The sequence below is a fragment of the Acomys russatus genome, chromosome 3, assembly GCF_903995435.1.
Source record: "Acomys russatus chromosome 3, mAcoRus1.1, whole genome shotgun sequence".
Lineage (NCBI taxonomy): Eukaryota > Metazoa > Chordata > Mammalia > Rodentia > Muridae > Acomys > Acomys russatus.
Genome location: NC_067139.1, coordinates 12,587,508 through 12,613,290, shown reverse-complemented (window position 1 = coordinate 12,613,290; position 25,783 = coordinate 12,587,508). Strand labels below are relative to the sequence as shown.

Below are 25,783 nucleotides of genomic sequence, written 5' to 3'. Positions count from 1 at the left end.
ATGCTCTTTATTTTATACATTATAAATGTATGCATGAGAAAATTGGTATCTTTTAAAAGAAAAATAAACATATATATAACAAAGTTAAAAGATTGCCGGTAACTTTTTTCATTTAGTATTTAATGTATTAATATCTTTAAGAAGTTTGACAAATGGGATAATTTATAACTTACTATATTGCTGCTGGTATAAATGACTAGATTCAGAGAATAAAGTCACAGGTAAAAGTATTTCCATGTTAATAAGTACAAGAAAATTATTCAGTTTGTCAGGTCCTATCCTGTTACTCTGTGCCATAGCCTGCCACCAGGTCTTGACAGGTCAGCACACCCTGAGGTCTGGTTTAGCTTTGTTGTTCGTTTTCTCTTATTCCCTAAGTCAACTGCACTCACCACAATCCTCAAGAGAATGCCATTTTAAAACACTCAGCAGTCCAATCAAGTCTTTGGATCCCTATTAATGCCTTCCAAGTCTTCAGGTTGAGACAGGATTCATACCATGGGTGTACTCTAAGACCCTTCTGTCCATCAGACCTTTTCCCGTCACTCCATGCCATTCTCTTCACTCCAGGTACTGCTGGCCACACTGTGTTCTGGCCTTGCCTGGTACTAGTCTCCCTAAGCTTCTTTCACTAACCCAAATTCACCATTTTAATAGACCATAGAAATTCCTATGTGCATTCTAAAACTTCTCCATATATTCACAGTTAAGTGTGGTTCTTACCCCTTATCAAAAAAACTGCCCAATCTGAAATTTCTCAAATACTTATAGATTAGCTGCAACTCTCAGGCATTACTAGAGAATTTTCTGTGTGCAGTGGATGGTGACAAGTGTAGACTCTCTCAAATAGTAAAAGTCCAGAAAATTAATTAATGGGATGCTTACTCACCAATGAGATATCTATATTACAGCAATCCCAAAGCTTAGATGCTATTTTGTAAAAGTAGGGTAGAAAATTTATTCAGGCAGAGACTGAGGAACACCAGAGCAAAGCTATCATTTTGATATGAAAAGGTCATTAACTCAATCACACGTACTTGTTTGTACATGAACTTCATAATAATAATAATAATAATAATAATAATAATAATAATAATAATAATAATAATAATAGTGATTTGGTACTAAATATTTCTTGGCAATACCAGCCTTCTCTTGGATACGTTATTGAATGATTCATACTTCATATATCCAAATACCAAGTAAACATTTATATTAGTCAAGTGCAGTCCTCACAAAGACTGAGATTTTTGTTCCATGTATCCTGTAGAAAATAGATTTGGTAGAAAAGTAGAAAACGTCAGAGCCCTCATTTCATAATTAGGAAAATATAAATGAGTGACATACTAAGGACCAGTTGCTTCCTGAGAGAACTAACAGGGACTCCTACACTGTGATTTTTTTTTGTACATATTTTTGAAAGTCATATTTTAATTGCTGCCATATTCCTGTTTTATACTGTTTGGTACATTCCTAATTCCTACTTTCTTAATTGCCGTTCTAATACAGTTTATTCATTTTTAAAAAAATAAATTTTCAGATTACATCCTGATAGTTATCCCTTCACTTGTATCTTTCTGTTTTCCCCTCCCTCCCTCTTCCACCCTATTTCCCTCCCATAGACCTGTAACAGAAAGTGACATCCTCCCCCACCATATGATCACAGCCTATCAGGACTCATCTGGATAGCCTGCTTCCCCTTCCTCTGAGTACAACCAGACCTCCCTACCAAGGAGAAGTGGTCAAATATGGGGCACCAGAGTTCATGTCAGAGGGAGTCCTTGCTCTCCCGACAACCATGGAGAATGAGCCATCCGTTGGCTAGATCTGAACAGGGGTCTAGGTTTACTGCATGCATTGTCCTTGTTTGGTACATCTACATCTGGCAGTGTTGATGGTCCTCTTGTGGGGCTCCTGGACCCTGTGCATCTTTCTATCTTCCCATTCTTCCATACCCCTCTGCCCTGGAATCCAATAGTGAGTCTCAGAATCTGGTCTGATTCCCCCACTAAGTGAAGACTTTCAGAGGACATACATGTTTGGTTAATATGCACTTATGAGTGTATGGTTTTCTGGGTCTGGGTTGTCTCACTCGGGATGATCATTTCTAGTTCCATCCATTTGCCTGCAAAATTCAAGACATCCTTGTTTTTAATAGCTGTGCAGTATTCCATAGTGTAAATGTATCACAGTTTCTCTATCCATTCTTCAATTGAGGGACATCTAGGTTGTTTCCGGATTCTGGCTATTTCGAATAGAACTGCTATGATCATAGTTAAGCAAATGTCCTTGTTGTGTGGAGGAGAATCTTTCAAGTATATGTCAGTGAATGGAATATTTGTTTCTTGAAGTAGCCCTATTCCCAGCTTTCTGAGAAACCCCTAGGTTGATTTCCAAAGTGGTTGTACAAGTTTTCACTCTCACTAGCAATGAAGGAGTGTCTCCCTTTCTCCACATCCTCACCAGCATGTTCTGTCACTTGAATTTTTGATCTTAGCTATTCTGATGGGTGTAAGATGGAATCTCAGAGTAATTTTGATTTACATTTCTCTGACAATTAAGGATGTTGAGCATTCCATTAAGTGTTTTTCAGCCATTTGATATTCCCCTATTGAGAATTATTTATTTAGCTCTGAACTCCATTTCATAATTGGGTGATTTGTTTTGTTGGTGCTTAATTTCTTGAGTTCTATATATATTTTTGTTTCTTAGCCCTTTGTCAGATGCAGGGTTAGTGAAGATTGTTCCCCAGTCTGTAAGCTTTTGCTTTCTTCTCTTGACAGTGTCCTTTGCCTTACAGAAGGTTTTCAGTTAAATGAGGTTCCATTTCTTAATTGTTGACCTTAGAGCCTGGGCTGTTTGTGTTCTGTTCAGGAAATTATCTCCTTGCCAATGATTCCAAGGCTTTATTTTGATAAGAACCACATATACCATCAACTAGCATTTGTTAGCTTCTCTGTGTGATTTTTTACTACAATAAAACCATTCATCATGATACAATGAATGCAAAAAATATATTCTAGTTCAATCCATTTGTCCACAAATTTCAGGAATTCCTTGTTTTTAATAGCTCAGTAGTATCCCATAGTGTATATGTACCACAATCTCTTTATCCATTCTTCTACTGAGGGACACTTAGGCTGTTTCCATGTTCTGGCTATTAAGAATAAGGCTGCTATGAACATGGTTGAGCAAATTTTCTTGTTGTGTGCTGGAGCATCTTCTGGGTATATTCCAAGGAATGGAATAGCTGGGTCTTGAGGAAGCCCTATTCTCAGTTTTTTGAGATAGCACCCTGGAGGGGGAGACCTGGTGGCACTCAGAGGAAGGATAGCAGGTTACCAAGAAGAGACTTGATACCTTATGAGCATATACAGGGAGAAGAAGTCCCCCTCAGGAACAGTCATAGGGGAGGGGAATAAGGGGGAAATGGGAGGCAGGGAAGAATGGGAGGATACAAGGGATGAGGTAACCATTGAGATGTAACAAGAATAAATTAATAAAAAAATTTAAAAAACAATATATTCAAGGATATCTCTTGTAGAACTTTGGTGGCTAAAATATTTAAATTACCCTGACCTACACCAGTGAGAATTCATGCCTTTGTTTGAGTTTTACAATCCTAACTTTCACACAAATATTCATTCAACATTTTGAATGAAAAATGACCAGCAAATACTAACAATTAGTGAATGATAATTCTCTTCATCATTAGACTCATCCCAGATTCCAGGAAAATGAGGGGTATCCAAATTATAAGGGACTGGCGTCTTTGTAACAGCCCAACGAGTCACTGAAAGTGAGTGAACAACATTTTATATTGCTAATAGAAATCCCTATTCTACAACATTCAGGTTCAAAGTCTATAAAATAACATTGCCTACACACATATATATATGCACTTCATGTTTTATCAGACAATTTACATATAGTTTAAATTTAAGCACCTTTGATGCTATAAACTTACAATTATATTCAAGTTTCATTACATAATGCATAAATTTTGTAAGATAAATGATTAATAACCATTGTGCCTTATATTACTCAATTAAAAATTCATACACTGATGAATTATAAGCAAATTTCACAATAGAACCCTTTCTGGAAGAGTATAACCTTCAAGATAATCTGAGAAAAATCCTTGATTATTTACATGCTAAAGTGAGCTTATTATGGTTTTCACTGTAAAAGACCTTTTGTGTAGAAAATTGGTGAAGAGATATAAATTCAAATTGGGAAGAAACAATTATATTTGGTTATGCTTAATTTTTGCACTAGAATGCTTTCTCAGTATCCCATGGCTTCAAGACCAAGCATGGCCCTTGAGTGTCACCTTTCCTTCAGCATGCACATCATCAGGTTATTTGGAACAGACCTTGTTCTTGTAGTCTATATAGAAACGCGGGAGCTATTTGTTCTTAATGTTAACCAAGAAATATGTAAAAAAAGAATTAAGAGGTAGGATCAATGAAAAGAAATAAATTACCTTTCACCACAAAGCCAGAATAACAACACCAACATCCGTAAAATATATGCAGGAGAAAGCCTAACTAAGGAGGAAAAATACATTTACATTGAAAAATATAAATCACTTAGAATACTACATAACTGTTGGCCAGATTTTATATTCTGAAAATGTCTGCAGTATCAAAATCAGTTTGTAGTTTCATTACTTACAATGTGATAACCACCAAAATCCAATTACATTTTCAAGAACTAATGAATATATAGAACTGAATGATCAAATGGAGAAGACTCTTAAGTGGAAGAGATAAGACTGGAATGTTTAGTGAATGTTTGAATAACAAACACTGGTATATAGTGATAAATACATATTAAAACAAATATAGTGATGAAGACTATTATTACATTTGATCATTTAAGTTTAATACCAACTACTGATAAAGACACTATATACTTGATTCATATAAAATGATTACATTAGGCATTTTCTGAACCAGAAGCTTCTTCTCCATAGTATAGCTTTCATGGTCAAAGAAGGTATTATGCATGATACCAGAGGAGAAAGTAATCATCAATCTTATTCAACTGTGGTTCATAGATGCTACATTAATGACTTGCTTTCAAAGACATCCTTTGGTACAATACTGGTGTGTACATCAATTGGATTACCAATGACATTCACATTGGATTTAAGTCTCAGTCTACAAGTTGAAATCTAAAATAGTTACCATTACTGGACCAAGAATCTATGGCTAGAGACTTCATTAACATGAAGAAGAAAGCAAACATATTATCCTTCTAAATGGACACTGATTATTCCAACTCTCTTTCATTTGCCACTATACCCATGGATCATTTCTCCACCCTCAACTGAGAAACTTCTATTTTCAGTAGATGGCCAAGGTACAATGAATAAGACACTTTAGAATGCTCAGCAATAAATTGATATTTACTATACCTCTTCCTCACAATGCTCAACGATCATAGGAGAATTAGGTGAAAATGAGATGTTAGGGTAACAGGAGATAGAAGATTATGAGACAAGTATCTTCTGCATGCAACAGGGCAGCTGCACTTGTAACAAATCATAATTTTATAACAATATCCATAAAGATGGTGTAAAATATCAACAGTGTAGTTAGAAAGGAAGTAAAACCAACAAGCTTTTGGAATCTGTTAACTAATGGGAGATGTAGAGTCTGTTTTCTGTAAGGATGCAAATGTTTGGAAGTTGAATACCCTCCAGTGACAGGTCATACAAAAATATTTGGGCAGCTCAAATAAGTCTTCATGGGTTTAACAACAACAACAAACAACAACACACACAATCATGTTGGTAGGTGTGGTGGTAGACTCGTGGAGAGGAATACTATTAAGAGGCATGGCCCTGGAAGAGTAGGTCTTGTATTTTGTGAGGAAATGTGTCCTTGGGTGTGGGCTTTGAGGTTTCAGATGCTCAAGCCATGCTTTGCTGCCTGAGGATTCAGGTGTAGAATTCTCTGCTCAGTCTCCAGCACCTTGCCTGTCTGCATGTTCTGCATGCCATATGCTTCCTGCAGTGATGATAATAGACTCAACCTCTGAAACTGTAAGGCATCTACTATGAAATGTTTCTCTTTCTAAGCATTGCTGTGGTCATGCTTCTCTCATTAAGGAATAGAAACCCTAACTAAGACAGTAGTGAAGAGAGAGGATCTGGGAAGTATTGGGGAGATGAGAGACATGATATAAAATTCAAAAGCAATCAATAGAATAATTTGAAAAGGTAGCTTTGGAAGTGATATGGTTATATTTCAGTTAAAATACATTAAAAAGTAAAAATCCAGGTATGTTTTACTGGAGCGGTAGCTATTTTCATAAAAGGAAAAATGTCACAGACTTTTATAAGCATGTAAAAGGTCCAAAAGAATTGATGAAATGACATACATTTAAAAAATTTATTTATTCACTTTACATCCTGGTCATAGCCCCTCCCTCTTCTGCTACACCCACTTTTCCTTCCCCCTCCTGCTTCGCCTATTTCTCAGAAAAGATCAGCCACTCCACCCATGAACACCAACTCAAGGATGTCCAAGCCAGCAGGAAACAGACTCCATGTCAGAGATAGTCCCTGTTCCCATTACCAGTGAGCCCACATGATGCCTGAGATGCCCATCAACTACACATAGGTATAGGACTAAGGTCCAGTCCATGGATGGTCCTTGGTTTGTTCTTCAGATTTCTCTGGCCCCTCTGTGCCAGGGTGAATTGGCTGTTTGTTTTCTTGTGGAGCTTTAATCACCTCTAGGTCCTTTAATCCTTCTCCCACCCCTGCTTTTTCACTAAACTCCTTATGCTTCCCCCAATATTTGAGTATGAGTTTCAGCACATTGCACACTGCTGCTGGGTGGAGTCTCTCAGATGACAACTCTGATAGGCTCCCCTATGCAGTCATGAGTATAGTTAATAGTGTCAGGGTTTGCTCTCTTCCATGAGGTAGTACATAGGCTACACCAGACATTGGTTGGACATTCATTCCCTCAATCTCTGCTCTGCCTGTTCTATCTTTATTCCTGCATGCCTTGAGGACAGATTAAGTATTGGATCAGAGATTTTGTGAGTGTTTGGTGTTCTCTTCTATCCACTAGGAGTCTCTTCTTGTTAGAGGGTGTTCTCTTCTGGCTCCATTGCCCCTGCTACTAGGAGTCTCAGCTATAGTTCCCCTCACATCTTCCCAGACTTAGGTCTCCAACTTGTCACAGAGATGCCGCATACACAGTGTCTCTTTTTTCTGTAGGCCTTCTGTCCTCCTGTCCCTGATATCCCCAGTTCTCATCTCCACCTTTATTTTTCTCAGCTCTCCCTCTCCCACCTTGTTTATTCTCTTGAATTACTACCTGTGTCTCTTCTATTTCTTCCTCTCAGTGAGATTTAAGCATCCTCCCTGAAGTCCACCTTGTTACTTATCTTCTTTGGGTTTGTGTTTTGTAGTGTTTATTCTGTAGTAAATGACAAAAATTCACTTATAAATGAGTACATATCATGTATATCTTCCTGGGTCAGGGTTACCTCATTCAGGGTGATCCTTTCTTGTAGCATCCATTTGCCTGCAAATTTCATGGTGTTATTATTTTTAATAGCTGTGTAGTATTCCATTTTGTAAAAGTTGACAGATTCTTTATCCATTCTTTGCTTGGGGGAATATCTAAGTTATTTCCAGATTCTGAAATTTATGAAAAAAGCTGCTATGAACATAGTTGAGCAAATGCCCTTCTTGTATGGTTGAACAATTTTTGAGTGTACGCTCAGAGGTGGTATAGCTGGGTCTTGAGGTAGAGCTATTGTCAGTTTTCTGAGAAATACCAGATTGATTTCTGAAGATATTCAAGTTTGCTCTCACACAAGCAATGAAGAAGTAAGTGTCTCCCTTTCTCTCCATACTAGCCAGCATGTGCTGTCACTTAAGGTTTTAATCTTAGCCATTGCGACATTTTAGATGGAATTTCAGAATTCTTTTGATTTTCATTTCCCTGGTATATAACAATATTGAGCATTTCTTTAAATGCTTCTTTGCCATTTGAAATTCCTCTGCTGAGAATTCTCTGTTTAACACTACCCCATTTTTTAAATTGAGCTATTCTGTTTGTTTGTGTTTAATGCTTTGAGTTCTTTATATACTTTGGATATTAGCCCTTTGTCACAGGTAAGCTTCATGAAGATCTTTTCCCAATTTGTAGACTGACTTTTTGTTCTATTGGCAGTTTCCTTCACTTTATAGAAGCTTTTTAGTTTCACGAGGTCCCATTTATTAATTGTTGGTTTTAGAGTGTGAGCTGTCAGTGTTCTGTTCAGGAAGTTATTTCTTGGGCCAGTGAGTTCAAGTCTGAATCCCATGTTTTCATCAAAAATATTCAGTGTATATGGTTTTATGTTGAGGTCTTTGATACACTTGGGCTTGAGTTTTGTGCATGGTGCTAAATATAGATCTATTTGCATGTTGCTACATGTAAGCATCCAGTTAGACAAGCACCATTTGTTGAAGGTACTATCTTTTTTTCTATTTTATTATTTTGGCTCCTTTCTCAAAAGTCAGGTGTCCATAGGAGTGTGAGTTTATTTCTGGGTCCCCAATTTGAGTTGATTGATCAAGCTGTCTTTTTATGCCAGGCCCATGAAATTTGTATTCCTATTACTCTGTAGTATAGCTTTAAGTCTTAGATAGAGGTACCTCTAGAGATTCTATTATTTTATAGTATTGGTGTAGCTATTATGGGTTATTTTATTTTGTCTTTCCATTTGAAGCTTAGAATTATTCTTTCCAGGTCTGTAAAAAAATTTTGTTGGTAGCCGGGTGGTGGTGGTGCATGCCTTTAATCCCAGCACTTGGGAGGCAGAAGCAGGCAGATCACTGTGAGTTTGATGCTAGCTCAGTCTACAAAGTGAGTCTAGGACAGCCAAGGCTAACACAGAGTGATCCTATTTCAAAAAAACCAAATAAACAAACAAATAAACAATTGTGTTGGTATGTTGATAGGAATTGCATTTAATCTGTAGATTGCTTTTGGTAAGATGGCCATTTTTCCTTTTTAAACATACCAATCCATGAGCATGGGGCTCTTTCCATCTTCTGATATCTTCTTCAGTTTTTTCTTCCGAGATTTTAAGTTCTTGTCATACAGGTGTTACCCTGGTAGGTTGGACTTGCACCTAGATACTTTCTATTATTTGTGGCTATTATGATGGGTGTGGTTTCCCCATGTGTAAAATACCATATATCCACCTAATTATTTAACAAAGCAATTAGAATACATAGTAGAAAAATTAAATCCTTTAATATATGCTGTGAATAAAAATTTTACATATCTGTAGAACAAAAAAAATCTATATCTAATTTCTCAATCTATACAAAATGTAGTTTAGTAATTCAATACTGCAAAGTAATGTAGGTAAGAACTGAACAGTAAAAAGCAAGATGACTTTGAACAAAAATAAGAGTAAGAACTACATATAAAAAGATACAGTAATCATAAATAATCTCAAGAATGAACAAAAGGTAGTTTATGAAATCAAATATCATTTTCACAGTAATAATGGCAACCAGCAAATGAAGGTAGAGCACATAGAATCTTAGAATTGCTCAGACAGTGAGTAACAAACTATAGATATGGAGATAGAAAATTATATCACTTCTCCTTGCCTAATCTCCTTTGACCCTTCCTAGGTACATCTGTAAACTCCCTCTCAAATTTAATGTATTTTATTCCTTAATTAATATCTTTACACATACACACATACATACATATATGTATATTATATGTATAATGTATGTTCTGCTGAAATGTATTTTGTTTAAGCTAGAGGGTAATCAAGACTACAACATATGCTAGGCAGTACACATTTTATAAAGAAAGAGATTAATTTTAGTGTAGTTTATCCTTTTCAGAGACAAGAAATACCCCACAATTGAAAATAGGAGAATATCATGCAAAAACATGAAATTAAATTTAAGTGTTTAGGAGAAATTAGACTTTTAATATACCCTCAGCCATTTCAGCAGACGGACTTGGGTGAGAAACAGGATGTAGCCTGGAGCTAGGTAGGCACAAAAACCCAGGTTCTGTAGATAAAGATGGAATCAACCTCCCATTTACTCCTGCCAAGTACATATAATGTTAACTTCCTGGACCAAGGCAGTCTTGTGGAAATGCCTCAAGAAAGTGAAGACTAAATACTCCTAGGTAATGACTTTTTACTCCACCCCCCTTTTTTTTAAACTATGATTGAAGACCTGAGAAGAGTGGCTTTTCTACGGAAGTTTCTTGTGGCTTACATTTCAAGTGGACACAGTTCATTAGGGATTGTGAGATTGCTTGTAACACTGTTTCCACAACGAAGAAATGGAGAGATAAATGTTGCTTTATTTTTTTTCTGTTTTTTATTGCCAGTTCATGAAATGATGTCTCCAAAATTTAAAGAAGGTCTTCTATTCAAGACAGCCCAGGAGTAAGACTGTAATAAAGTGTAGCCACTATGGAAATTGATATAAAGCTTCCTCAAAATATGGAAATGGGTGGTGGTGGTGGTGGTGGTGTATGCCTTTAATCCCAACACTTGGGAGGCAGAGAGAGGAGGATCTCTGTGAATTTGAGGCAAACTTGATCTACAGAGTAAGTTTCAGGATAGGCAAGCCATACAGAGAAACCTTATCTCAAATAACAAAACAAAAGTAAAGCTTTGGTGTTGGAGAGATGGCTCAGTGGTCGTTAAGGATACTGCCTGTTCTTCCAGAAAACACTGGTTCAATTCCTAGTGCCCACATGGCAGCTCACAACTGTCTCTAATTTCTGTTCCAGGGAATCTGAAACCCTCAGACAGACAGACATGGAGTTAAAACACCAATGTACATAAAATAAAAGTAAATTATATTTTAAAATATTAAAATTGATCCACTTTATGACCTAAATATACAACTCATGGGTATATACCCCAAAAATCTATTTACTGGATAGATATGCCTATATCCATATTTATTGGTACAAAATAAGCAAGAATGGAAATAGCCTAGATCTACCAGTTAATGAATAGTAATAAATATATATCACAATAAGTACTTAAGACAGCTCTAAAGATAATTAAGTAGTCATTAAAATAGATAGCCAGAAGAAAAATATCCATAGCAGCATTTCTTTTACTAGAAAAAAAAAAGGCATACTATATAATATCTTGGCAATATACTTTTCACCACAGGTGACGCTGAATCATTTCCACACTTGTAGCTCCATTTCCAAATTCGTCCATTTTTTTTTAATGCTTAAAATAAATTTTGTGATTTTCACTGGCCCTTCTTTACCAAAGTGCCAGCTTCTATATGCTAGCAGGGGACGATCACTTGCATTGTTTCCTTTAATCAATGAATAATTGTTAAAACCTGACCCCTCAATGCTTTCTGGAAAAGTGCTTATTCATGTAATATAGACTATGGACAATGTATTGGAAGCAAACAATACTAAAATTAATAGACTAGGGAATGCTATGGCACATGCTCTGTTTGCATGAGAAAGAGATATCTAACTGTGACTGAAGTTAAGATTCTACTCTTTTGCTTTTCTTTCTGATGAAGTGCTCTGGCCACTGCTCTGTAGTGTCATAAAGTGACGTGCATAGAGGCAATGAATGCAGCTACCAAGCCAATCCTGTTGTCTATGCTCAATCAATTGTAGTGCAATTGCTATTTGTGCAACCAAGTACATTCTGATTAGATTAAAGCAAAATTCCATGAAGAAACCATGTTTGCATAAGTAAGCCAGGCTGAAAATCTGTGACTTAGAATAGTTTCAGCTCCAGCATGAAGACCTGATGTGATGGTTTGTTGAGTGAAAGTATTTTGTCACAAAAATCAACAAAGATCCCTAAACAACAATAAACACACACACACACACTCTCTCTCTCTCTCTCTCTCTCTCTCTCTCTCTCTCTCTCTCTCTCTCTCTCTCTCTCTCTCCACTTTACATTACTGACCCCTTGTGCCTAATACGTAGAAACACTTCAGCATGTTCCATGGACCCGGGAAAATAAACTATGTTAAACAGGTCCAAGTTCAGGACTGCTCCTGCGGCCTTGTTTTCCAAAGTACAAAAAGAGCAAAATAAGTCACTATAACAAAGAATCAGTAACAGAAACATGTAATCATTTAAAGAAAAATGAAACTCTGTGACAGGGATACACTTCTAAGTCATGAAATTCGCAAGAACTTTTATAGAGAAGTGATGTCTACAGTGAGTTGCCAGTTAATTTGGACCATACTCACAGCTTAAAAATAAGCTAAAGGGGTTATATTGACCAATTGAGTCATCCTGGTCTTGATGCTGTTAGCACAGCCTGAAGTCAAAGAGTCATATGAGCCTCACCTTCATTCTTCATGGTACCTTTTGTTGCCTCCTAGCAGTACCTGGCCTTGGGGATAGTTCAATGGCCTATATAGGAGGTAGACTCTTTCCTGGAGTTGGGGCTGGGTGAAGGAACCAGGCTGTGCCAGGACTCCTCAGAGATGTCACTGTCTTTCTCTCAACTGTGCTCCTGTGAGTAACTCCTTCCTCATTTTCTACTAAATAAGCTTAAACATTGCTTTCATTTACAATATCTTTTGGACATTTTACATTTTTTTTTGTGTGTGTAATTTTTTGCCATATAGGAAGTGATCAGACATTTGTACATGCTTAATCAGGACAAGTAAAATCCCATAAATCTGAGACGTACTGTCCAGTCATTACTATAGAAAGTAAATACATCACACACTCTTGGACCAAAGGTTCCTAAAAGGAGTCTTCATTCCAGGGAACATGTAGAAATGTCTAGAGACATTTTTCAGTTTCTTAGTTGACCTTGATAGAAAAAGGAAGTTTATCAGTATCTAATGGTAAGAATAGTGTTTTGCTTACACAACCCCAAATGGTCAGAGCATGAAATTATCAATCTCAAGTTGGGACAGATGCTGGGACTTGAACCCAGACTCGGGACGGAACACCGAGAGTCTTATGGAAGAGTAGGGGGATGGAAGACCTGGGAGAGGTCAGGAGCTCCACAAGGAGACCATCAAGACAGATCTGGATCCAGGGAGGCCTGCACAAACTAATGCACCAACCAAGAAGAAGGCATGCAGTGAAAACTAGACTGCCTGTTCAGATGTAGCCTATGAACGTCTCATTCTTCGCAGTGGGGAGGAGCAGGGACTACCTCTGACGTGATCTCTGGTGTCTGCAATTTGATCACTTCCCCCTTGGTGAGGCAGCCTTGCAGGTACAGAGAGGAAGGGGATGCAGGCTATCTTGATGAGAACTGATAGCCTGTGGTTAGATGGTAGGGGAGGAGGATACCCCTTGTCAGAGCACTAGAGGAGGGGAAGACAGCAGAAGCAGGAAGGAGGGTGAGAACTGGAAGATATGGGTGGCTGCATGTTTCAGCTGAATGCACTTAATCATATTTTCTAACGTGGGACTTAGTATACAAGGCTAGCAGATGTGTCTCTAAAATTTTTGGTCAGGAAAAATATACTTCAAAACTTGTACGATGGTAATATTATCATCTCTCGAGATAAAATATCTAAGTAGATAATTTGGTAACAATATGAATTGGATTTTTGTGAGACAGAAATCATTAGCTCCCTGCATTCAGCTTTAAATGTGAAAAATGTGAATATCTTCTACTTGATATGCATGTATATTTACTGTATTCACGAGTGTCTACTGTTTATAACATAAATTACCAAAAGCATCTTTATTTTTGGAAATTTAGTTGCACAAGAAAAAAATAATTTTCCCCAGGGAGGACGATACTTATTGCTCACACAATATCAAATGGCCACTCATGAAAATATATACACAAATAACATTATACTGAGTAAGCACATGTATATGTATATATGTATATGCATATGTATATGTATATATGTTTTTAGCAAAAAGGTCATGAATTTGAGAGAGGACTTGTGGGAGGGTTTGGAGTAAAGTGAGGAAAGAAGGAATTGTAATTATCATAATCTCAAAACTGGAAAAATACTTTAAATGGATTTATCTGAATTGTTTTTAATCTTTCTTATAAATAGGTGATAGGGATATTTGTACTACACAATCTTTTTTGATATTTTTAGTTACTTTTGAATAATTGTGGTTAGTGTTTTTTTTTCTATTAATGAATATCACCAGTACCTGAATGTTAATTTGAACATTTTTCAATAGTATTTAACAAATGTTCTATATATAAGACATTATTTCAGACTTGCTCACAAAAAATAATAAATAGACTTCTCATTTTTTATTTACCTAGTTCTTCATCCTCCTGAGAGCATTGATTAGCAAAATGTTAGAGTTCTTGCTTTGTACATCTAAAAATGTAATTTGATGATGACATTAACACTTTATTGTCAAGAAAATTCATCTAAAAGAGGAGTTATGAATGAGCAATACAAGTGAGTAAAATAAAGAGTACTCAGTCTTCTGTGGTCAAGTGCTTAAAATTAAAACTTGATGTCTACAAGTAATAACTTCTGTTAACATTGAGCCCCAAGATTGTGGATGTGTTCCCTGAGACCCAGTTATAACTAAGATAGCTTAGGTCTGTAAAATAATGCATAATGCAAAACCCAAGGTGTTGACAATCTTTTCTACATAGCTGATAACAGAAAATATAGAAAAATCAATTAAGCAAACAGCCATCACTTTTCCACAATACAATCTGATGATATTACACAGGATAAACCAATCCAGAGTGTTATTGTAAAGTTCAACTTTATATATAAAAAAAAACTGATGGTTTTTGTAAATTGGCAAATGCATAGAGTTATTACTGTAAGTTAGTAAGGCCAGTCCAGAGGTTCCTTTTCATAGTGGGGCTCTCATCATCCTAAGTTTTAAAAACCAGGAACTCCTGTATTTATTCTTTTTAGAAATGAGAATAAAATGAAAGCTACCATGCTATCCTTGTAAAATGGGACATATTATTCCCATCTTGTGAATGATCTCTGAGCCTTAGGTGTGTTTTTTATGAAAAGAAAAAGGGAGTTTGCTCTGAAACTGTGCCTCCTAAGGCCATCATAAGCTAAATTTATAAAGTATCAGCAACGTCATTGCCTAAGCATGAGCTGATTAAAAACAAAAACAATAGGCATGCTAACATGGATGAGGGAAATCCCAGGACGGCTCAAGTCTACATGAATTGCTGCAGGCCAATAAGGCATCATGAGAGTGGGAGAACTAGTCTTCCCTAAGGAAAAGCACTCAGGTTGGTTACTAATAACAAATGGTCCTCCCTGAATATCTTACATGTAAGTAACAATATACAGCCTGCACTTAAGCATTTAAGGATACACATACACATGTATTCTTGTATGTATAAATACATATGCGTATACGGACATAACAACAATTAATGAGGGAAAAGAACATGATTTTAAAATAAAAGCAAATCAAGTGTTTAGAGGAAGGAATGAAGGAGATAAATGATGTTATTACAGCATAATACCAAAAATTAAAGAACAAGTGATGCCTTGGAGGAAGGGAGAATTGAAAAGAACTATAAGTTCTAACGGACAATTAAGTTAATCTCCAATTGTGTCAAAATTCCAGCATTAGCTCAAATATCAATCCCAACCTGTGGGAAATAACTAAGTTCTTACACCACATACTGCCTTTCATTTATTTATTTTAATTTTATTTTATTAATTAATTCATATTACATCTCAACGGTTATCCCATCCCCTGCATCCTCCCATTCCTCCCTCACCCCCACCCTCCCCCACTCCCCTCCCCGATGACTGTGAGCGAGGGGGACCTCCTCCCCCTTTATATACTCATAGGGTATCAAGTCTCCTCATGCTGCCTTTTAACTACCACTGCTACACAGTATCAAACCACACCGGAAAGGCTCTGGACAGAAGTGGTAGAGATGCTTTTGATTGGTTTGGAGGAATGGAACTGAATGGCCATTGTTTCTGTTCTCAGGGTCACTTCTGCTGCTGGTGTCAAACCTACTTTTATGGCAGAATGTGGCCTCTGTGCCACTGAACAGCAATGAGACAGATGATGATGAACTATTCCTCAAGGAACTGTTTGATCATGCCATGACACTTACCCAGAACATCAGTGACCACAACATAGAATTGCGCAGGATATTTGTAAGTACTTTATTTGCATCTGATTTTTTTTTCATACAGCAACCTCCATGTAAAAATTATAATGTACCACATTTATAGTTATTGTGAGCCTAATTCCTAATAATATCCCTTCATAATAATAAATTAAAGCAGTAGGTGTTGAAAAATGAAGTAAGGGAAATAGGATACACTTCATAAAAATATCAAGTTTTGAAGAGTTCAGTGATTTTGGAATTTTTCCCTACTTTAAATTTTTTAAAAAATTTCAATTTGTGACATAAAAATCGAATTAGGGAAAACAGAGGGAGTGCTCTGATTTGCTTACCTTGTTTGCCAGAGGACAGTCTCTTTCAGCATCTTCATTTAACACAGAGAAGCACAGCCAAAGAGGAAAAGTGCATTGTATGGAATGACTAAGCCTAGTTTAAACTGTGATGATATTATTAGAGCTGAATCAGCAAGAAAGAAAAATCAAAATGAACCAATAATAAACAAAACATATAAAAACAAACAAACCAAAACAAAAAACAACCCTGCAAGACATTAGCTTCTCAAATGTTTAAAGCTGAGAGTCCTTGTTTAAACAGGCAAAAAGAAGTGTAATGCATAAATTTATTCACTTGGAAGCTGGTATAGAAGAGAAATGTGTTCTCTGTTTCTGAAGGCTGCATGTTTTCTGCTCAAGCTCAGTAAAAATCATCAAGGCAACAGTAGACAAGGTTTCCGTACAGAAATGAACACACAGATAATGACTGTTTTGAAATATATATGCATGTATGTCATCTTTTAACTGGTTAATCTTTATTTCATTTTCCTCTTCCTGTCTCAGACCATCAGTGAGTTATCTGCAAAACTGTTTGATAAATTTGTAAGTACTTCACTTCCATCTTCTTTTGAGGCCCCAACCCTTATGGCTAATGACTTTGCTTGGACATGTCATGGGAAAGAATCAAATGTCAGTTTCAAATAATACATGTCCATGGGTAAAAAAAGGTGCCAGCCAGGAAAGAGCAGAATAATAATGAGAAAGTTTCAGGGAACCTCTGGTTTGTATGGAATACAATGGTATCTAAGGTCTTTTCTCCCTTATAATTGTTATTTATTTTAAAAAAAATCTTGTACTTGCAACATAAAATTTTAATAGTTGTGTCCAGGGAAGAATTCTGGTCCCACAATTCCGCTTCTTTGGAGCCAGTCTCTGTTGACTTCTTTCCCTAGCACACTGAAGATATCCAATAGAGATAGTCCATAAGAGAGAGTCAAAAGGAATGATTGGAATGAATCCAAACTGTGACAATTCAAGAGGGTGGAAATGTGAACAGCAACAACATCCTAGCTTCTCATTAACTCCTGAATGCTGGAATAATAATTCAATCATATTTAAAGGTTTCTGGTGCTGAGGTTTATTCACCAGGAATACTGATTTAGAAAAGAAATTGGTTCACTGTTCATGAGGGCTGCATGTGTCTGCTCAAGGTCAGTTCATGTCAGGGAGGAGACACATGACATGGTTTAGTCCAATAATGGGCACCCAGCAAATGTCTCTTATTGTAATAAATATTCAATTTTGTTGTCTCTTTACTCACTTTTAAAAATCATTCTCCCTGTATCCTGATTCAGCTAAATTCATCATTTGCCTTCTATGACCAATTTGTAAGTATCTCACTTATTTCCACTTTCTTTTTCCCAAATGTCTTCATGCTAATGACATCACTTGAACTTAAAACAGAAGGCATCAAAGGCCAAGTGCCAAGTAAGACATATTCAAAGGTTTATTGTGATACTTTATTCTTGTATTGTTATACAAGAGCACTTCTGACATCAAAAGAAAAATGCGAGTTGAGAAGCTTGCAAAAAATCATGTGATCGATTTCCTATAAATTTATTTACTTTCTAATTTAAAAATTACAATTGTGAACTAAAAGCATAATTGTTGTTGTGGCTATGGAAGAGCTCTGATATATGAATATAGCTTTTAAGGAACAAGAAAATATTGGCATTTTCCACTTAGCTCACTGCGGATACTCAAGAAGGTTGGAAGTGCATTTTAGTCAGTTGGGCATAGGAAGTAGAAGCAATCCAAATGGAAACCATATCAAGAGGGAAGAAATATAATACTGTATTTTTAGGAGCCCCAATGCTAGGATTCCTTTTAGAGCTCTCTGGTGTTAGAGTTCAATCACTAGGAGGCTGGTTGACAAGTGAAAATAGGCTTCCTCCTCCTGTTCCTCGTCTGTTCAATTCAGTCAATGTGATGGACAAAAAATATAAGGCTTCAGTGCAAGAATGGACATCAAGAGAATGTGTCTCTGGATTTGGCATAGACGTGTTCTTATTGTATTTTTACAAATTAGTTTCTCATTACCCATTCTTTTTTCACCTTCTTTGAAATTCTTAGCATTCCTGGTAATCCATTAAGCTTTCACATCCTAGCTGATCATCAATTTTAAACAATAAGTTATTATAGTATACTTGAAATACAATATTTTAAAAATATATTGATCAATACATAAACATTGATTAATATTTTTTGTTTTCTACTTTTTCCTTACTATTCCCTAAAAAGGTCAGTTTGTTCTATCTACTTTTGTCAAACTTGACACAATTCCAGTCTGGTTTATACTAAACACTGGATGGTAAATGTGTACATATTCACTTGTAAAAAGAAAAAAACTTACACTTAAAAAATCTAGGTAAGAAATCCTTATCAGCTTGGACATACAGGAAACAAGATATTAATGAATATAAACATAAGATACCATGACACTAGGCCAAGATTCTAAACAAAGATCATCTTTAAGACACTTTGTGTTGTCTAGTTTTGTTATTTTTAAGCCTTTGCTTCAATAGAGAAAATATAGTGATCATAAAAAACAAAGTAAGAGAAGAGTAATTATGAGAAAGGCTTGGGGTTGACATTTAGAAGAAAAAGTAAGTGAGATTACAGATCCAATTAAGAAGAAAAGAACTAATGTGTTCACATTGTTAGATTCTTAATAATACAATTTATGTGGTTTATCTGTAAAAAGCACACATCTTTTGAGTACATTAATATTTGGATTGTAGATTCATTGGGTTATTTTCCAGACTTCAATTAACTCAATATTAAATTTAATATATGCAGATGTTTGAGTTTCTTGGGGATCAGGAGTTACTGAATAAATCTCTCATCTGCTGCCACAATTATTCTATCAAAACTCCAGAAAACATGGATGAAGCCCAAACAATCCCTGTGAGTCTTTTTAAAAATATTTTATTAATTTATTCACATTACATCTCAATTGTTAGCCCATCCCTTGTATCCTCCCATTCTTCCCTCCTTCCCTCTTTCCCCCTACTCCCCTCCCCTATGTCTGTGACTGAGGCGGACCTCCTCCCCCTGTATATGCTCATGGAGTATTGAGTCTCTTCTTGGTGACCTGTTATCCTTCCTCTGAGTGTCACCAGGCCTCTCCATCAAGGGGACGTGGTCAAAATGGGGCACCAGAGTTTGTATGAAAGTCAGACCTCCCTCTCCAGTCCATCGGATAGGTCTGGGTAGGGGTTTGAAGTTTACTGCCTATATTTTCCCTGTGAGTCTTTAGTTGATTTCACCTAAATACCTGAAACAGTAGACTACCTCTGCTTTGTCGAGCTGCAGGTTTTTGTAAGTACTATAAGACATGTAGAAATCACAACTGTAGGAAAATAGAGTGAGAACGGACGATGAAATGTCCATGTTAGAGACTTGATAAAAATAAGCAAATGTTAGGTAATATTACAACAGGCCTTTAAATTGTACTTTAAGTGTGTTTTAGTTTTATGACTTCTCTACTAGACTTTTCTCAGTATATTCAAACACAGTCCTGTGTTCCTTATATGTTACTAGTAAATGGCTTCCAAGTGGAAAATCTCACAGATTGACCACCATGTTCAGTCTCCTTGATTTTCAAGACTCTTCTGATTCTACTTCCTCTTCTCTCTTACCCATCTATTCTCCATGACTTCTATCACTGTGTCAATGTAAGTTTTTATGGAACTTGGACCTTCACATCCTCTATAAGAGTGGGTGCTGGCCTCCATCTAGACCCTCATACTCTTATTCTATGTAGCAATGATTCCAGGAAGTTATATTGCCAAAAGAGTTGGATCTGGTTCTTTCCATCACTAATTTTTCCTTTTTCTATCACAATGTCCACTGGAATCCTCTCTACTCTTTTCATTGTCTCTATGATAGCTAACTATGTCTCTATGATAGCTAAATCAGCATATGAAGCATTTGAAGTCAGGAATGAGCTTCATGTAATATGATGGAACAAACTTGGAAATCAAATTTCCATCGTTCCTTCTATTCATGCTGTTAATTTAAAAAAGTGACATTCCACTGTTTCTATTATTCTTCCCTCATATGTTCCAACAAATGTGCTGCTCTGTTACAGGCAAAGAGAGAAAGTCCTGTAGACTGAAAAACCACATTTATTAATATGGTAGTCTTCATGAAATATATTTTATTAGTATCTTAAAATAGGCTAAAATAAGTATAAATGTGAAAATTCTAGTAGTATATTTGTGTGATGAATCTAAATTAAATGTCTTGTCACTTACATTGGCGATACCTAATTTTCCTGAATCAGAACACCTACTAAGCCCCAGAAAATTCTTGGGGTCTCGTGGACAAATAATATAATGAAGTATGAAAGAGCTTTCTGGGAAATCAGATGGTATACTTTTATATGGAAAACAAAGTACAATCAATAAAATAAAATAGATTATTGGAAATTTTAGTTATCTACATAAGTTATTTCATAATGGCAAATTACTGAATGTTTATATTTTATTTGTTCATATTATTTTATTTCCACAAACAATTCTGCCTGTCTCATAGAAAATCACATGAACTAATCCTTCCTTATTTCCCTTATCATAATGTAATTGCTGAAACATGGCTGCTTAGCTTGAAGACTTTCCAAAAATGCTACTCAGTAGAACGTGGACTTGGAATAACACTCTTACAAACCTGCTGAAAATTCTTGGAAGTATGCCAGGAACGTATGATGATGTCATATCATTAGTCGAAGACATTGAGACAGAAAATGCAGAGCTTCTTGAAGCTACCAAGAGTATACTCAGCTCGGTGAGTAGGGTTCCTTCCACATTGCTAATTCATGAATGATTTGACCTCTACTGTAGCTACTTATTATGAAACACTGACTTTGCAAGAAAAACATGGCAGCTATTATCTTAGACATTCTCAGAACTAATGCATAACCTGAAAGGATAAGTTTTTCACAATAGTTTGAGTAGTTTTTATTGCACTGGGCAGAGTGAAATACTCCAGACTAAGTCATTAGAGACTCATATCACTATGACTCCTTGACAATCAGTATTCATTACCAAGGCCAACTACTCATCTATGTTCAAGTATCAAATCTTGGTCCTCCATCTTCAGATTCATAAATATACAAATTCATGTGAAGTCAAATAGATATGAGAAAATAAGTACAGGGGTCTTGCTTTTACTTGTAGATGGCTGACATATTAACAGAACTCATTCTAGACCTGTGAAAATACAAGCCTGTGACTGAATTGTCTCATTGATTTATTTTTCTTTGAGACAACAGGTTCTCTTTTCTTAATTTATATTTAATATACTTTTCATTTAATATGTTTTGATCATATTCTTTTCCTTACTTATCTTCACCAGATTCTCTCTACCACCTTACATATGCAATTTTTACTCACTTTCCATCTCCCCCCTCATAAAATAAGAAATACAACATAAAGGAAGAAATTAAAATCAAAACAGACAAGCAAACTAATAAAAAGAGGACCAATAAGACAAAAATATCAAAAACCTAGAGGTCCATCTCTACAAAAAGGAAAAACTCATGGAGTATGGTTTGTGTTGGCTAATTACTCCTGGACATGAGGCCTGACCTAGAGTACAGTTGGTATACCCACTGATACTTTTTTGGAGAAAACTGACTTTTATCCTTTTCATCTGGTATTGGTTAGCGATAGGATTTTGTGTTTACTTCCCCTTTTCAGTGCTGTGATTTTGTCTGATTTGAAACTGTGTAGCTCTTGTGTGCATGCTGTCAAAATTTCTGTCAAGTTTTGCAAGTATGAGTTCTATTACATCCTTAAGATGCTGTTTTCTTGGAGTCATCTACTATGTCTGCCTCTTACAATTTTATTACCTCCACTTCCATGCAGATACTGGAGCATTGAGAAGAGAAATTTCATAAAGGCTTCTTAGTTATATCTGCATGGTCCAGAGTCTCTTACTCTCTGCACACTGATGAGTTGTGGATCTCTTTGCTACTGTCAGAAGAATCTTCTCTGATGAACATGAGAAATACTCTTGACTATGGGCACCACAATATTGTATTGTGGTGTTCATTTAACAGAAGAATAGTAGTAGGTTTCTCACTAGACCTGAGATCTATCTGGTCTTGGGTCCTCATTAAATGTGTCAAGTATTGGTCCTATCTCGTGAGGTGTTTCTTAGATCCAATCAAAGTATAGATGGCTACTCCCACTAAATTTCGGAACTATTTGATCAGTATGTCTTGCAGACAAGTTGCCTAAAACAGACACCTGCTTGAAAGAAGTTTCATATTTTTTAATCACTTCTCTAAATATAATTTTACATCTAGGCAGGAAAGTGAAAGAAAATATAAGCTGTAAACAAGAATTGACTGATTATCCTTTTGTTCTTTAGATTAATGCAACAAGAGGAGATGTGGATTATGCCCTTTGGTCTGGTTTTGAAGACTTTCAATCATCTGATGAATTATCTCAATTTGTTGCTCTCTGTAAATTATCCTATTGCTTACATGTTGACACACATACAGTTGACCTTTATCTCAAGTTCTTGAGATGTATTGTGCTTGTTGATAGCGACATCTGCTCATCCTCAAGAAATGAAGCTGATCCATGATGCTGTATCATGTTAAATAGTCTCATTTTATACATTATGAAGGTATGAATGAGTATAATGGGTGTCTTTTAAAATAAAAATAAACATTGTGTATATCACAAAGTTAAAATTTTGTTCATAACTTTAATTAATTTAGTATTTAATATGATAATATCTTTAAGAAGTTTGGTAGATGGGGTAATCCACAATTTCCCACATTACTGTTGATGTAAGTGGTTAGAATCAGAGAATAAAGTAACAGATGGAAGTATTTCCATGTTATTATACCTCCAGAATGTAATTCAGCTTTTTGGATTCTATCCAGTTACTCTATGCCATAGCCTCCCAACAGGTCCTGTCAGGCCAGCACACTCTGACTCTGGTTCAACTTTGTTATGTGTTCTCTTTTATCCTTAGATCACCAGGACTCACCACAATCCTCAAATAGGAAGTCTAGTTTAGGAGCATTACCCATGCCTTTTAATAGTCAGGTTCGGATCAGGAGTCACATCCTATGTGCATGATCAGCCTCTTCTGTCCTCCAGACCATATTCTGTCATCTAACACCATTATCTTCTCACCAGGTACAGAGGTACCAAGACCACGGGCATAAAAGTTTTGAATGTACAACTAAGAAAAAATTTTCTCTTCCTAAACTCCTTAATTTTATCTCCTGCTCCTAACATATATGTGTTCCAACATCCTGTCAGCTGCTGCATAAAGAACTCAGATGCTCTGGCCTAAACCTCACAGACTGAATCAGCTGAACCTGCAATTTTCTAGCCACAGATGGTCTCACAGATATTTAACAGCAAACCTGTTCATCCTGACTTGGCCAACATTCTAGCCTTTGTCCCCCACTCCCCAAAAATCAATGTCCCAATGTTAGCAGGAAGCAGACAAAGTTGATTTCTTCACCTTTTGTCCATTTATTATCAACAATAGGCTGGTACGCTAGGTCCTGGTGCAGGGCTTGCCTGGCATGCACTGGCCTCTATCTAGGGGAAGTGCTTCCTCTTGCTCAGAGACCCTTCACTATAAGACATTTGGTTCTGCTTGCCACTTGTCTCTTTGGCCCTCCTGTCCTCTCTCCTTCCCTTTCCCCTACCTTTCTTTCTCCCCACACAGCACATGCTCTCCTTCCCACTCCTCTTCCAGTAAACCTGAATTTATATTTATACAATATATATATATATAATATATTTATGTAATATAGCTTCATCACCATTAGCTCATTGCATTTTAATCAATCAGACACCACATACTTGATTCTTAGAATAGGTTGGTACTGACTTGGAAGCTTCATCTCCACTTTGTAGCTTTCATGGCGGTAGAAGTACTATGCACAGTATCATGGGAGAAAGCAAGTATCAATCTTCTCCAACTGTGACTCATAGAAGCTACAATAATGACATGGCCTCTGTTGTGTACATCTATTGGAATTACCAATGACATTCACATTGCATTTAAGTCTCAGTCTACAAATTGAATCCCAAAATAGTATCCATTACTGGACCAAGACTCTATGGCTAGAGACTTCATTAACTTGAAGGAGAAATAAAACCTATTGTTCTTCTAAATGGACGTAGTATTATACCATCTCCCTGTGATTTTTAATTATTTCCATAGATCATCTCTCAGCCCTCATCTGAGAGACTTCTATTTTCAGTAGATTTCCGATCTACAGTGAAGAAAACACTGTAGAATTCTCAGCACAGAATTGCTAACATTTATTACACCTCATCTTCCCAGTGCTCAAGGATCATAGGGGAATTAGGTGAAAGTGGAATGTTTTGGGCAATGGGAGATAGAGGACTGTGAGAAAAATATTTTCTGTATGCAACAGGGCAGTTTCACTTACAAGGCATAATAATTTATAACAACATGCATAAGAATGGTGAAAAATACCAATGGGAATTAGAAAGAAAGTAAAACCAAGGAGCTATTGGAAACTGTTAACTAATGGGATATGTAGAATCTGTTTTCTGTAATAGTGAAAATGCTGGGAAGTTGAACACCATCCAGTGGGAGGTCAGCCTATAATAAGACACCCTATCAGATTGGTAGTTGTGGTATTTTAACATAAAAATGACCCACATAGGCTCATGGAAAAGGACATATTAAGAGATATGGACTTGTTGGAGTAAATATTGTGCTTTAGGAGGAAGTGTGTCCCTGAAAGTGAGCCTCAGATGCTCAAGCCATGCTCTGCTGCCTAAGGTTCAAGTGTATAACTCTCATCTGATTCTCTAGCACCAGGTCTGCCTATATGCCACCATGCTTCCTGCAAAGATGATAATGGACTAAAGCACAGAAACTGTAGACCAGCCCCAGTTAAAGGTTTTTATTTATAAACATTGCTGTGGCTCTAGTCTCTCTTCAAGGAATAGAAACCCTAACTAAGACAATAGTGAAGAGGATCGCTCTGGGAAGTATTGTAGAATGAGTGATTACAATTACAGACATGCTAAAAAAGTCCGAAAGAATCAATAGAATATTTTGGAAGTGTAGGGGTGAAAATCATGATAAATTTCAGTTAAAATACATTATAAAGTAAAAATTAAAAGTAAAGGGGAACATAGCTGTAATTGGCCCAAGTATATACTAAATCAAAGCTTTACTTTAAATGCTAAGTTCTTAGGAATATGGACACAGAGAACAGAACATGAGAAGGTTCAATTTGCCACAAGTGTGGACTATGAGCTACTCTTAAGAGAAAACACTGAATTACCTGCTTCAAGAGGATATACAGCAAGGTATCTACTGACATCAATATTTTGAATGTTTTTTTT

General features: G+C 36.3%; 1 protein-coding gene across 1 annotated transcript; it reads left to right on the top strand.

Annotated features, from left to right (window-relative positions):
• The first annotated feature begins 12,490 nt into the window (after positions 1–12,490).
• On the top strand, positions 12,491–23,012 carry LOC127186950 (prolactin-7A1-like). Its single transcript, XM_051143222.1, has 7 exons — positions 12,491–12,521; positions 15,939–16,111; positions 16,920–16,958; positions 17,711–17,743; positions 19,215–19,322; positions 21,024–21,203; positions 22,794–23,012. Exons 1-7 carry the CDS (start codon positions 12,491–12,493, stop codon positions 23,010–23,012), a joined length of 783 nt encoding a protein of 260 aa, XP_050999179.1.
• Positions 23,013–25,783: the final 2,771 nt, after the last annotated feature.